Source organism: Triturus cristatus, chromosome 7 (genome assembly GCF_964204655.1).
Source record: "Triturus cristatus chromosome 7, aTriCri1.1, whole genome shotgun sequence".
Classification (NCBI taxonomy): Eukaryota; Metazoa; Chordata; class Amphibia; order Caudata; family Salamandridae; genus Triturus; species Triturus cristatus.
In genome coordinates this window covers 367,362,264-367,377,412 of record NC_140590.1, presented here as the reverse complement: position 1 = coordinate 367,377,412, position 15,149 = coordinate 367,362,264, and the positions used below count along the sequence as shown (strand labels likewise).

Below are 15,149 nucleotides of genomic sequence, written 5' to 3'. Positions count from 1 at the left end.
CATAGAAGCCCGATGGTATCGAAGTACTCGTCAAAGACCTCATGCGGGGTGGCCGGTCCTGCTGTGTAAAGTTGCGTATAGAAGTCCATGAAATGCACCTTAATTTCTTCTGGAGAGGTGGTGCGATCTGGGCCACCATCCTGGAGCGCTGTAATGAAGGAAGCAGCGCGGGTTGGACGAAGGAGGTTGGCCAAGGTTTTCCCGGGACGATCACCCACGCCATAGCGGCGCGCCCGGGCCTCTCTGCCGAGGAACGAGAGCTCACGGTTGGCCTCCTCGGTGAATTCGATGTGTTTTTCACGAAGATGGGCGAGTGTGGTGGGGTTGGGGTCAAGAGCAAAAGAGGAGTCCATAGTTTTAATCTCAGACTCCAAGTTATCGAGAGTGTTACGGATGGAGCGCAAGACCCCGGACTGTTTAGAAATATACTCGCCTGAGCTGTGTAGGCAAGTATGATTTTATTTTTAATGTTTGGTGCATGTGTGGATGAATATTTGGGAGTTAGTGTTGTGAATGTGTATGTGTGCATGTGTTGCACCTAGCCGTGGTAAAAGTAAAGGCCACCCACCACTAATTGATGGACAGGCTCATATATTGCATTCAAGGAACCCACACCTGGGACATCAAGACTTCAGTGAAGAGGACAGGAGCTGGCATGGGCAGCAAAAATCTCCTTCTGCAACTCTTATGTTGCTAAATCCTAATATTTGAGTAGCCAGCTCATTCGTTGCAGGTCCATGCACTGCAATCATACAGTAATTGCTGTCTTAATTGTCCTTGTGCCTAGCCAGTTAATTTGTGGTCTTGAAAACGTTCTTCTTTTAGAGCAATAAAAACAGACAAATGCGGATTACTTGTGACAGTGTTTCCTTACAACGACCACATCCTCTGCAGCAAGTACGTAAGGAAGGATTGTTCTGTATGTGAAAGAGATCAATAATGTACCTACCACTTGAGAATTTGTTGCTTTTAGTCTTGTCCTGCAAGCTCGATGTTGCTCTTCAGTGCTCAGTTCCCAATGACGTAAGTTGCTCCCTCCTGAACACAGTATTTTAGAAAACTTTAGGGGCTGGGCCACATGCTTGCTCCTCATACTCTCATGAAGTCTCCTGCATGTGCGAGGCATTATAAATGTGTACTGCAAAGACTCATCATTTCCCTGGGTTGAGCAAATCCATAGAATGTTTGCTCCCATAGTTGTCTCACTTCTTGGCAACAAATTGCAGTCTCTATTAGTTCACTACTGGTAATGTGATCACGAGAGGTAAGTTGCCTAGATTGTTTAAAACAGACTCTATCGAACATCATCTGCTAGAAGAGCTGCAAGAATGATTGGTAAATTAAAGTGACTACATTTAGGCTTGCGCATATTGAAGCATTGGCCAAGTTGGTACCGAGTCCCTTTCGCATCTTGGAGAGATGCTACAAAGCTTGAGGGAGCTGAACTGCTTAAATATATCACAGCATTATTTTTCAAGTTTCTTTACCTGACCTTGATCTAGCAATTTGTGGAAACAATGTAAACCAGTGAACACAAGATGTATATCCGGAGCGCATGTGAAAGGTGTGTTTACTTTCTGGTGGCTCTATGTGGTGGAGTAGTGCTCTGTAGGTAAATGCTACACCATTCTGGAATTCAAAGACCTTAGTCATTACCCAATTTACTGGGGCGTTTTAACTTCCATCTTTGACATCCTGGTATGTCTGTCATTTTGATTTCTTTATTAACAAATTATTTCCTTATCAATTAGGTCACCTTCGAAGGAGATCATGTCTGTTGTCAGCAAATATCTTTTAACTCTCCTCTCATACAGTATTCTTCTTCATTGTAGCATACAAGACCGAGGAAGGATCTGCTCAGGAAAGGAAACATTACAATTATTTGGTTAGCATCCTGGCTGTAGACTTCGGGGTATTCCAGTGTTTCTTTATCAGAGTTTAGTGCTCCAGTAGGACATTTTGTCTGTCATAGATTTTCTGTATGCCTGCAAGGAGAAGGCTAGACTATCTTTGCTTAGTTGTATTGACAGGATCATTTGGTTAACATCTTGGCAATGGTGCTGTTCTGTAAACATATTTGATAATGGCAGCAACTCTGTTTTAGAAGCTGGTAAGGAAATCCAAAATGCTGCTGGTCACAAGTTACGGATCTACACACACAACTGTTGCAGCGTTGAATTGTATTTTTTCTTCTTTCGTTTTTTCTATCAAATAACACTGGGACATATTTCTTTGTATCGCATACCAATAAAATCTCTTGTCAAATCAAAACAAAGACCAAGAGTTCATAGCTAAGTCTCTCAGACAGATTCTCAGTTTCAGGATCTCAAAATTTTGCTTATCCTCCTCCTGTAATAAAGTAACAAGAGACCTTAATTCACTTTCCTGATATGAAGGGGACAGGGTTTCAGAGCATCTACCTTGCTCTTCACCCTATTCTGCCTGTGAGACTCACCCCTATTTGGACTAGTCCCTAATTCAAATGACTGATGGTGATTGAGCTATCACAGCTTGGGATAGTAATCTGTTGATTTCCTCTGTTTTTATTGGTGAATATTTTCAATGAGAGGGTGGTTGTTCCTCCTCCTTAAATGCCAACCCATTACCTCCTCCCTGTCTGTAACTCCTCAAGCCTCTTGAGATTTTCTCATGACGGTCCTCCTGTACCCGTGCCCTCCCGCCTCAGCCTTATTCATCCTCACAGCTATTCTATGTTTGCTGAGGTAACCGCATGCTAACCCCAGGGTAAACACACCTGGTCCATGAAGACGCTGTTCCCAGCAGCCTAGCTTGTCAGCTCTGTCCCTCCACCCTTCTTACAGCAGACTTACTTGGTATTAGAAACGGGGACCACAAGCTGGCCAGCATGCAGGATTGCAAACAGGCAAGCACTAATTCCCTGGAGCCTGTGAGGCCACCTCCACCAATGTCAGCCTCCGCCTTCTGAGGAACTCCAACCCTACAACTGAGCTTCGGAGAGACTGAGAACTCCGAGAGTAAGCCCTCTACATTTTCCCCTGATTCGGTTTTTCCATTTCTCTAGTTAAGTCATCATCATTGTAACTTTATTTGGTTATTACAAACCTTTAAGAGCACAAAACATAATAAAGCAATACATTAAAATGAATACAACTAATTGGGATAAGGCGAGATAAAAGTCCATCACAGCTAAAACATCATAAAACCAAAGACGAAGAAGAGCACAACAGGTGGCTATACAGCAGCAGATAAGAGCTAAAGTGCAAATGTATGTGCAAAAATACTGGAGAGTGCATCAGTAATACATTATCTGATAGAGACTACTAGCCGCAGATTCCTTAACGTAGAATTATCCCCAGGCGTGAGACTGGACCCAGAAAATGTTCTTGCCCCAGCATCTGTGCGTCAGTTTCCTTCTTTTCCGCGTGCCATGCGGATCCGGATCGTGTCCCTGGCCTGTTTTCAGGCCTGCTTTTCACGCTTTGCGTTTCTTTTTTAGAACAGTGTGCGAATACCTTCGGGCTTTAAGACGTGCTCGTCTCGCGCGCGCCAGATGTCGGTGACGGACCCTCACCCCATTTGTATGTGGTGTTTGGGTGAGCACCATGACTCCACGGACTGCGAGGCTTGTCAGCAGATGAAGCCGAAGTCCTGGCGGGAGCGCCGGATGAAACTTCTTTCAGCCCGCATGTCCAGGTCGGCATCGTCACCGTGTCCGTCCCCTGCGGAAGGCTCCAGGAACCGCCGCTTCCGTCTCCGACATCGTCCTTCTCCAAGGCTGCAGGGGCGTCGCTCGCCTGTTGGTAAGTGCCACAGCTTGTCCCCGAGGCCCGGTCCCCATCCTGTGGGGGGCGCAGGTTCTCCGTGGGCCGTGTGGCCTCGCGCGTCGCCACCTTACCCGCCATTTCCCGGTGTGGGGGCGACCAGAGTCCAAATGGAGGCCTATGCTGCGGCCCTGCAGGCCTCCTTGGCTCCTTCTCCTCTTCCTGGGACGTCTGTGGATCCCTTGCCATGTGCGGGGCCTTCTGCGGAGTCGCCGGTGACTCCGGCCCCGGCGCCAACAGGTTTGGCTTCAGGTCTTGGAGTGGTGTCGTCGGGGTGCGGCCCTATGGTGTCCCCCCCCCCCCCCCCCCTTCGGCCCACGGCGCCTCTGCCTCGCCGCAAACCCCTGTGGTGTTGCAGGAGGTCGCCGGGACTCGTGGCTCGTCCCAGAGTCCTCCTCGGTCCTCTGGGCAGGCGGCGGCCTTGTCTGAGGCCGAGCTGATGCCGCTCAGGCGCCGGCAGCTGTTGGCACTGGCGGCGCCGCGGGGGCTGGCTGGGAGCCGGGGCGTGGCCCCGGGTCCCCCTCGTCTCTCCACGCAGGCGGCTGCCTCGTCGAAGGTTGAGTCGGCGCCGAGTCGGCCCGGCTCCAACCCCGCCCTGTTCTCCCGTTGCGCAGGTGGTGGTGGAGGTCGTCTCGACGTCCCCTTCGGCGCCGGTCGATGTTGCGCTGGCACCAGTGGCAAACTCCACGGCGCCGTGCCAGTGTCGGGTCATCAATTAGTCTTCGGAGGCCCCCTCTTCTCCAGACGTTCAGCACCTTTTTGTCTCTTCTTCCTCGGAAACCGGACGCAGCGTCGTGGCTTTTTCCCTGGCGTCTTCCAAGGAGGGCTCTTCGCCGTCCCCGCGCCCACAGTCTTCCCCAGAGGCACCTCAGGTTCCCCACTCGTCTGTCAACCCTTCCCCAGTCCGAGCTTGGCCGTTTCTTCCTCCGGTTGGGCTGGGGGATGGCCACCTTAGCTTACAGCCGTCGCCCACAGAGGAATTGCTCTCTCCACCGCGTTGCCCTACGGAGGCGAGTGCTGCCTTCGCCCGGGCTGTCTCCACGGCCGCTGGAATTTTGCGCATGGGCGACCCAGCTGGCCATTTCCCCGTGGACCATTTGCTGGAGGTTTTCCATCAGGGCTCTGGTGGACGGGAGCTGCTTCTTCCTTTCGAAGCTTTGCTCCATAATTCTCTCTTTGGGGGTGTCCTGCCACGGGAGATGCAGTGCCCTAGTTGCTCCTGCACTGCCACCGTCCTGCTCCGCATGATCCTGTCTGCCTTTCCTTCCACCCTTCCAACAGGGGCCCTCTTCTGCAGACTGCCTTTCCTTCCTTGCCTTCGGTGTTGTCTCCTCCGTCACAGGAGGCCCGGTGGTTAGATTCTCAGTTTCAGGATCCCTACATTTTGCTTATCCTCCTCCTGTAATAAAGTAACAAGAGACCTTAATTCACTTTCCCGAAATGAAGGGAACAGGGTTTCAGAGCATCTTCCTTGCTCTTCACCCTATTCTGCCTGTGAGACTCACCTCTATTTGGACTAGTCCCTAATTCAAATGACTGATGGTGATTGGGCCAGCACAGCTCGGGGTAGTAATCTGTTGATTTCCTCTGTTTTTATTGGTGAATATTTCCAATGAGAGCGTGGTTGTTCTACCTCCTTAAATGTCAACCCATTACCTCCTTCCTGTCTGTAACTCCTAAAGCCTCTTGAGATTTTCCTGTGACGGTCCTCCTGTACCCGTGCCCTCCAGCTTCAGCCTGATTCATCCTCACAGCTATTCTGTGTTTGCTGAGGTAACCGCATGCTAACCCCAGGGTAAACACTCCTGGTCCATGAAGATGCTGTTCCCAGCAGCCTAGCTTGTCAGCTCCGTCCCTCCACCCTTCTTACTGCAGACTTACTTGGTATTGGAAACCGGTACCACAAGCTGGCCAGCATGCAGGATTTCAGACAGGCAAGCAGTAATTCTCTGGAGCCTGTGAGCCCATCTCCACCCGTGTCAGCCTCTGCCTTCTGAAGAACTCCAACCCTACAACTGAGATTCGGAGAGAGTGAGAACTCCGAGAGTAAGCCCTGTACATTTTCCCCTGATTCGGTCTTTCCATTTCTCTAGTTAAGTCATCATCATTGTAACTTTATTTGGTTATTACAAACCTTTAAAGAGCACAAAACATAATAAAGCAATACATTAAAATGAATACAACTAATTGGGAAAAGACGAGATAAAAGTCCATCACAGCTAAAACATCATAAAACCAAAGATGAAGAAGAGCACAACAGGTGGCTATACAGCAGCAGATAAGAGCTAAAGTGCAAATGTATGTGCAAAAATACTGCAGAGTGCATCAGTAATACATTATCTGATAGAGACTACTAGCCGCAGATTCCTTAACGTAGAATTATCCCCAGGTGTGAGACTGGACCCGGAAAATTTTCTTTGCTTTCTTCCGGTCAGGCTGTCCAGTTCTGCTTGATTGTTCCACCCCCCTTTTTCTTTTGATGCAGGGTTGGTTGGTTTCTGCGTGCCTTTGCATCCCTCCAGCTGTTTTCTCTCCAGTGTAGGGGCCTCCTTTTGCTCTTTTTCCCTCTGTTTGTTTGGAGTTTCTGATCCCCTTGCAGTCTTCTACGTTGGGGATTCTTTTGCCTGTCCTTAAGCCTCCTGCTCCTTTCAGGGGATATGGCCCTCCTTGACGGTGTAGTCTGGGTGTGGATTGCTGTTGCTCCTCTGTTCCGGGCTTGTGGCCCTTCACTGTGTGGTTTGTGGTTGCAGACTCTCCATCCATCTCTCTCCCTCTCTCTTTCTGTTACGGTGCTTTCACATACTCGTGCCTCCAGGATGGCTAATGCCTTGGCTTGCACGGTTGCTCCTCAGAATGGTACTCTGCTTTTTCCTTGCTATGGCTTCGCTGCTATGGCCTTCTGGTACTTTAGTGCCAACTGGTGCTATTGCCTTGGCTTGCACAGTTGTTCCTCAGAGTGGTGCTCTGATCTTTCCCTGCTATGGCTTCGGTGCTATAGCCTTCTGGTACCCTGGTGCTAACTGGTGCTGTTCCTCACTTTTGTTTCTCTCTGTTTTGTTTCTCTGATTTTTTTTCGCACACTGTTCCCATGCTCTCCTCAGTTTTGTTGTGATGGCTCCGCGTTGTGGGGCGGAAAAGTTCTCCGAAGCAAACTGATGACAGCGCGCTGGGGTGGGGCTTATGTGACCTCGCTGACGTCACGCCCGCGGAGGACGTCAGGGCGGAGTCACGTGGTACGGCCCCCCAGGCGCGCAGCAGTGCTGGGGCAAGAACATTCCGGGTCCAGTCTCACGCCTGGGGATAATTCTGTGTTAAGGAATCTACAGCTAGAATCGTCTCTACCAGATACATCGTTACCGAAGGTAAGTAACTTGTACATACTATTAAAACACTTGTCTGTTTATACCATGCACTCTGAAGATACTTCACTGCAGCATATACAGCTAAATGGGTCTTGATCTTGTTTAAAACCCAATAATGCAGTTGACCTCTCCAATAGGCCCAGCTTATTGCATGCTGTTAAAATCCATTTAGAGCGGCTTCCTGAGTATGATGGACAAAAAATAGAAAGTGATAATCCTTCTCGTTATATTAAGAACCGGCATAATTGAACCAAAGATTGGATTTAGTTGGTTTCCTAGCAGGCTTAAAATCCTTCCGTAAAATCTCATAATGCTTAGTAAAACAGTCATTATAGCTGACTAAGAGGAAATAGGAGGAGCTCGCGCTTGTCTGCTACTGGATTTAGTGAGGAGAATAAGATGTCACAATTTTTTAAGATGGCATACATTTTTAAGATGGCATCTTCGGAAATAGCAGTAGCATTCCACTTTAGCGCTATCCTAGAATTAGCAGCTTTGAGAACCACTTGATCTCCTAAGAGACATTACTCAACACCTCTTTCCATACTTACCCATGACCCAAGTCCAAAACATGAGGAAAGTGATCACTTTGAAATCTATGGGGAGTTGTCATATCAATTAAGAACTCCCATGCTCCATCATCGAGGAGGATGTAATTTTCTGGAGCCTCTGAGGCTGTCTCCACCCCGGTCAGCCTACTACTTCTGAGGAACCCCAACCCTTCAACTTAGATTCAGAGAGACTGAGGACTCGGAGAGTAAGCCTTGTGCTGGAACTTGAGGGGTCAGTTTGTTGCACTCCCTGAAGAATCTTCTTTAGATGCCATCCCATTCCAAAATGTCCACTAATTATATAAACTGTCCATATTTGGAATAAGCACTTTCCATATGTATGTCTTTTTCACACTAATTAGTGGCTCCCCCAAGTGCAATGTTATGGCCTGCTGGCATGCCGTAAGGATTTGCATTTTGACATCTGCTATGGATTTCTAAGACACATACATGTAATATAGAATTCTATTCTGGTGCAAAGAGAAATAGTTGCCTAAAATCTCTTTTGAAGTATTAAACCTGCATGGAGTCCGACAATACTTGCAACCTTGCATGTTGCAAGTATTGAATTTTAAACACTTCTGCAACAAACACTAGCTTCACCTATATCTCAGATCCCTACTCAACAAACCACACATACACACAGCTATGAACCTTACCTCATATTAGTTTTCCTAGTGCATATAAGCATAATATCCAACCACATGCTTCTTAATGAATTCAAGCAAAGGTATTGTGGAAATACAGAAATTTGGCAAACTGCTGAACCATGTAAGGGACATGTTTTTACCAATTCAGAGGAATACATGAGGTTGTATTAAAGCAATGTACATTACATGTATAATATTGAATGCTGCTGTTTATTATGATGCTTCAGCGAATAGAACTTGCTGTTGTATGTATAGAAACCTTCCATTAATACCTCATATACACTGCTTTGATGTTTGAACAAAATGATCGAATAATCAAAATGGTAACTGTAGTAAAATGAGAATTTCTAGTACACGGAAAATAAATGAGTCCTAACAAATCAAATGCATGTTTATGCTGTTGGTGGAAATAATGTGTGTAATTGCTTGGAGAAAAGAAAGAGATAATCATATATTTAAAGCAATTAATATGTCAGCCATGGTAGAGGTAATTTGTATCGTCCATTTTCTTCTGATTTGGTTTTTCCATTTCTCTAGTTAAGTCAGTCCTGTATCCCATAATATTTTTAATTAACTTGATTTTATCCATTGCCTAACACCTTGTCAATCACTCCTACTTGCATAAGGCTGAAGGCTCCCCACGACAGTCAGGACTGTTCTGCAGACAAGAAGGTCTTAAGCTGCTTGCTAAAACTCGTAAGATAGTAATCTCCGAAGACTGTTCTTGATTTTGACCCTAAACATTGCATCCCATCCTTGGTATTCCTGTTTAATATTACCACTTTCTCCCTCCTTATTTTTCCCTTGTTCTTGCTGTTCGACCAATTTTCCCAATGCTTGGGGTCCTCATTATAGCATCCGTGCATGCTGTCCATGTGCTGTTCTTCCACACCTCTTACCATCCTTTACTCTGACTGTTGGTCTTGAATCTCCCCTTTATGATCAGCCACAGTTTTGCTGTGGTGTAGAGTATTCCTTCAGTGCATTCATGGCCTTTCCCTTTGGACCAAGCGTTGCATCCATATGCGCCTTTCGTCTTGCATTCAGCCCTTGGTGTCCCTGCTACACTGTTTCTAAACTATTTTTTGTTCTAGGTATTACATGTACATAATTGACATGTTCCCAAGGCACCCCCTTCACATGTCCACTTTTTTATTTGCTTACCAGGAGTGCTGTGGATGTGGCTCGCAAAAACCTTATAGCTCGTGTTGAGGAGCTGACTGGGGAGAGAGAAGCCTTAAAACGGGAAGTTGAAAACCTGTATCAGAGCCTGACTCGCCATGAATCCAAGATCCGAGAAACAGAGCAGGAACTGCTGAGGTAACATTCATTTCTCCTTCACATACACAAAAGATCTCCAGTTGCATCGTCCAAGAAGCACTCTACTTTAACTCAAACATGTTCTTGAAATATGAAGACCTCTTACATTTTAACTATCTATTATATGAGTCACGATTAAGATCCTTCAGAGGAGTGTCTGACTAAAAAGATAGGTCTTGAATGCCTATCTTTTTTGTTTTTAATAAACCGCTTTGGACAGGAAGCACAGTAGATGCAGAGACTCCCACAGATAAATGCAACCTCCAGTGCCTTCTGGTATGCATCAATATCATATGTACACACTCCTAAGAAAGCATTCCCTAAAATTGACAAACGCGTTAAGCCCTTTATTTTTAATTATTTAGACACAAATTGGAAGTTAGAACAAATTAACTAACAAATAACCCATGTATTTGAGTCTTTGAAGGATGACAATAAATCCTTCTCTCTCATATATAAAACTGAAATAAATTGCTTGAAATTATGCAAACTGTAGTTTTCCAGGAAAACTGCAGTTTGACAGTTTCGCAAGTTGCTTTTTGTATAATAGGGTATACTTTGCATACTAAAGTCATACAAGTTACCACCAGGAGACTGCTCCAAACAGAAAATGTCTCTGGGCCATAGTTTTACTCTTCCCACTTGACACTTTCTGCTGGAATCAGTATCCTACAGATGAAAACTATGCAAAATTACTTATTTCACTTTTTGCTCATTCTACACAAAGTATTTTACTCTAGTGACGGCCATGTTCCTTGTATAGGCGAAGCGGATGATTGTTTACGCAAGTCCCTCCGTTGGGAACGCTTCAGGAAGTCCTCCACTTGTTGCTGGTTTACGAAGAAGTGTTGCTTGCCTTGATGAATAACTCGAAGACGTGCATGGTACCTTAGGGCATAGTTTATTTGTGCTTGTCTCAGTTTTTTTCACCAGGACAAACTTCTTTCTGGCTTCCTGCACTGCAATTGTAAAGTCTGGGTATATAGTTAGCTCATTCCCTTCAAACTGAAGTTGCTGCTTCTCTCTAGCCATTCCCAGTGCCACATCTCGGTTGCGATAATTTAAGAGTCTTGCCGTTATTGGACGTGGTGGCGCTCATGGGGGGGGTTGAGGACCCAGAGAGCGTTGCGCTCTTTCCACCACCATGTGCGGGGAGAATGAGTCCGCCTCGAACATAGCCCGCAGTAGCCGCTCAGTGTACTCCTCCATCCGGCCTGGGTTCGTACTTTCTAGTATTCCCAGTATCGGTATATTGTTGCGCCTAGAGCACGCTTCCAAATCTTCGTTTTTGGCCGCTATTACCTCTAGCAGTTTATCCATCTGCGCTATTTGTTTCTGTCTGCCATTAGTAGTGTCCTCGAAGTCCGAGAGCCAGTGCTCTACTTCTTGTAATACGAGTATCATGTTTTTCGAGGTTGTGCATTATGGAGTCCATACGATTTGTCATTGAATCCATTTTTAGGTCTCGCCTAGCGATGCAGCGCCATGCGCTGCGTGCGTAAGCGAGATCTGTTGTTGCCGACCTGCTTAGCGTTGCAGGACAGGCCATGTGCACGCGTATTATTGATGCCGCGTTAACACGCCTACTGCTTGGCGCGTTAACACGCCTCTTGCTTTGTTGCTGTAATTTGTGCACACGTTTAAAAGACAGGCAGAACAGGAGATGTGTATGCGTATTAGTGGCGCAGTGTGAATATGCTTTTTGTTGTTTTGTTGCTCAGTGCCTCACATAACATTTATATGTGCACGCGTTAGCTTTTTTGTGGTTTCGCATGTCTTTTGCATTTGGTTAACACGCGTAATGCATTGTGCTTAAATAGCAAACATTTACAATATTGTTTTTTGGCTTGATTAATGTGGTCTTTGCTGCTGCCTTTTTGTACTACTATAAATAATAGCACTTGTGTGTGGATACCGGCTGTGGCGCATGCATTAAAAGAATGTTGGGAGATGTGCACGCGTATTAGTGGTGACGTGTGAAAATGCTTTTTTGGCTTTATTTCTCAATGCAGCATAGAAGATTTATATATGCGCACGTGTATTAGTGGCATTGTGTGAATATGCTTTTCACTACCTTGCTCAGTGCAGCATAAAACATTCACATTTGTATGCGTATTGGTGTTGTCTTCTGCCGTCTTCTAAATACGCTTTTTGCTTCCTTGCTCAGCTAATTACTTATATATGCTTACCTATACTTGCTTTTATCACTGTAGCATCACGCCGAAGCAGCAGTTTAACAACATTCTATCCTGTGTACAGCTTTTACACACACTGCCCTTTTATACAATGTGTTTTCATAGAACTCTAAAAAAACATTATTTACTGAATATAGTTTGGGGAAACTTACTATTTACTATACTTTCACAAACCTCTTACTTAAAACGGCTGCACTACCTCCACCGCGCACAAAATATCTTATTCTCTTCCAGGGGATCCTCATCAATAGTCATAAGCACTAGAATATTCCCACCCATGTGCGGGACCCCGGAAACACAATCATATATGTGACAAACATATATGTATCTCCATATATATATATACACATTTAAATATATAATAAAAAAGCAACTGCAGCCTTTCATAACTAGAGCTGAATAATGCTGTAAGGACTCCCCTGTATATCATAAACAATACATTAAAAACCAGGGAAAAACAACAGCAAAGCATGTTTGAAAACTTAGCACTTAGCACAACCTCTCGGATAGGACTGAAAGCATTGACAGCTCACTGGCTGCATTGCAGAACAAACATAGCCTAGAAAGGCTGAAAAGCTAACTCATAGCAACATAGACATAAACTGGCACCGTGACTTTAAGGCAGCCATGACCCCCAACTTCCCATCATGCCTCAGGGGTGACAGGTCAGTTCTTCTTTCCGGCTTTTCAGGCAGGACCCTGGTTACACAGCTCCACTTTTTTCTGATTTTACTCAGAAATAATCTTCAATTTTCAGGAAAAATGTATCTTACTTCGACGTTTTACATCTTGTCAAGTAAGGTGCTCACTTTTTCTGACTGATTTTGGCATTTTTTACCACTCAAAATGGCACCTCTTTTTGACCCCTGCCCTTCTTGTGGAAAAAAGAAGGCCAGGTCAGACTCTCATGTATTCTGTATTTTCTGTCTACCTAAGATCATGTCCCCAAGACTAGTCCTCATTGCCAGTCTCTCTCTAATAGAACTTTAAAAGACAAGGAGCGTATCCGTCTTTATGGGCTGGCAGAAAAGGCTTCCAGAGGCAGGTCACCAGTGAGAAAGGGCTCTAAGAGGGCCAGATACTCTACTAGAAGCAAGATTCCATCAGCGTCGGGCTCGGCGCTGAGGAAACAGCCACCGGTGGGGCATGCGTCCAAGAAAACACCTTCGACAGTGAGCTCGCCGTCGAGAGAACTCCGACATACAGGTACGTCACTGCATTCACCGTTAACGTCAAAGAATCGTGAACCTCCGCCGTCGTCAACCCGGCGGCGAACGGCGTCGAGGAGCTCAAGTCCACCGCCGACGTCAACTCGGCGATGATCGGCATCGAAGAGAAGAAGTCCTCCGCCATCGTCAACCTGGCGACGATTGGCGTTGAGGATCAGCAGCCCTCCGCCGTCGTCCTCTCGACGTTCGGTGTCGAAAGCTGGCAACCCTCCGCCGTCGTCAATCCAAAGACGATCGGCGTCGAGGGGCGGGAGTCCTCCGCCTTCGTCAACCCCGCGACGATCGGCGTCGAGGATCAGAAGCCCTCCGCCGTCGTCATCCCACCGACGATTGACGTAGAGGCACGGAAGTCCTTCGCCGTCGTCGATCCAACGACGTTCGACGTCGAGGCGCAGAAGTACCCTGGCGTCATCGACAAGACATTCGACGTCGAAGAACAGAGAGTCGACGTCAAAATTGATCCCAACACCTGGTCGAATTTCGACGTCTAGAAGGAGGTCAAGGTCGACGTCGAGAAGGGCTCCGTCAGAGCAGGTTATATGCTCGACGTCGAGACCCACATCAGTGAGGTCTGGAGAAGGTTAAGTTATTTTGGTCACAGAATCAGCGTCACGGCACTCATCCTCTCATTCCTCGAGACGACCTTCGACGCATTCACCATCTGCGTCCCCAGAACGACATTCGAGGAGGTCGCATCAAAGATCTGTCACATCACAGAAGGGCTTCCCCTTCTGTTCACTCATCTCTAAGGTGGCTTCTACCAATCCATCACTGGAGTAATAATCTGGCAGGAGCATCACGAAGAGAGGAGGAATATACCAGTCCGATCCACAGATTTCCTCTACAAAGGTTGGTGCAAGAGGTGGATAGATCGCCTTCAGCTACACGTCAGCATCGTACGGGAAGATCGCGGGAGCGCAGACCTTCTACTTCCCATCAAAAAAGAAGAAGGTCTCCTACATGGTCATCCTCCTCCACCCGCTCCTCTAAAAGAGACTATTCACCTACCCTATTGGATAGCCCTCAGTCGAGAGTGTCTCCGATAGATGATATTAACACGTATCATGAGGTGCTTCAAAGAGGGGCTCAGAAGCTGAACATTGAGATGTCGACTCCTCAAGTTGCAACAACGGTGATTTTTGAGACACTACATCAGAGATCGGCGTCTCGTCCGTTGCTGCCTCTGGTTCCTGGGCTTCTAGAACCTGTAATGGACATTTTCCTAGCCCTCTCTACAATTAAAGCTGCACCTGCTAGGATTCAGAAAAAATACAAACCAGCTGAGATGGACCCGTTTAAAAAAAAAAAATCAGATCCGCCTGCAGATTCTGTTATCGTCGCGGCAGCACGGAAAACGCACGCAGTGTCTGCACCTTCGTTGGTCCCCCCTGACAAAGAGAGTAAGTCTCAGGATTCTTGGGGGCGGAAGGTTTGCGGGTCTGCAGCGTCATCACTAAAAGTCTCCAGCGCAGCGGCCTTATTAGGACGCTACGACAGAGCCTTATGGGACGACTCGGACCGTTTCAAGGAAAAGCTGCCAAAGGAGGATCAAAGGGACTTTGAGGAGGTCATCAAGGAAGGATCCCTTGTAGCTAACCAAATGATTAGCATGGCAGCGGATGGTGCCACACTGTCGGCGTATTCTTATGCGCATGGGATTTGCGCTAGGAGGTCTGCCTGGTTAAGGCTAACAGCTCTCAAGCCAGATGCACAACAGAGGATCTTTAACCTGCCTTTTTCTGGCTCCTCACTGTTTGGCACCCATACAGGTGAGGGGATGGCTAGAATGAAAGCATAATTAGACACTCTGAAGGCGGTGGGATTAGAAAAGAAAAAATAGTTCAGGCGGAGATACGGACCCAACCAGCGCAAGGGCTACCAACAAAGGGTTCAAACCCCTCAGTGGTCCCAAAACAAAAATCAAGGAAAGTCGCAGTTCCAAAGCCGTAAGTCAAACGGAGGTAGAGGAGGTCATCAGCAGCAGTCCTCTACCACGGCTAGATCAGCAGGGAAGCAATGCGCAAGAGCTTCCTCTGGCG

At 46.8% G+C, this 15,149-nt stretch overlaps 1 protein-coding gene across 3 annotated transcripts in view; it reads left to right on the top strand.

Annotated features, from left to right (window-relative positions):
- The window catches only part of LOC146809690 (C-Jun-amino-terminal kinase-interacting protein 4-like), a 759,065-nt gene that overhangs the window by 239,514 nt on the left and 504,402 nt on the right, over positions 1 to 15,149 (top strand). For all 3 annotated transcript variants that reach the window (XM_085616533.1, XM_085616532.1, XM_085616534.1), the window contains exon 11: positions 9,534 to 9,686. In XM_085616533.1, coding sequence (XP_085472659.1) covers positions 9,534 to 9,686 — 153 coding nt within the window. The remainder of the gene's footprint in view (positions 1 to 9,533; positions 9,687 to 15,149) is intronic.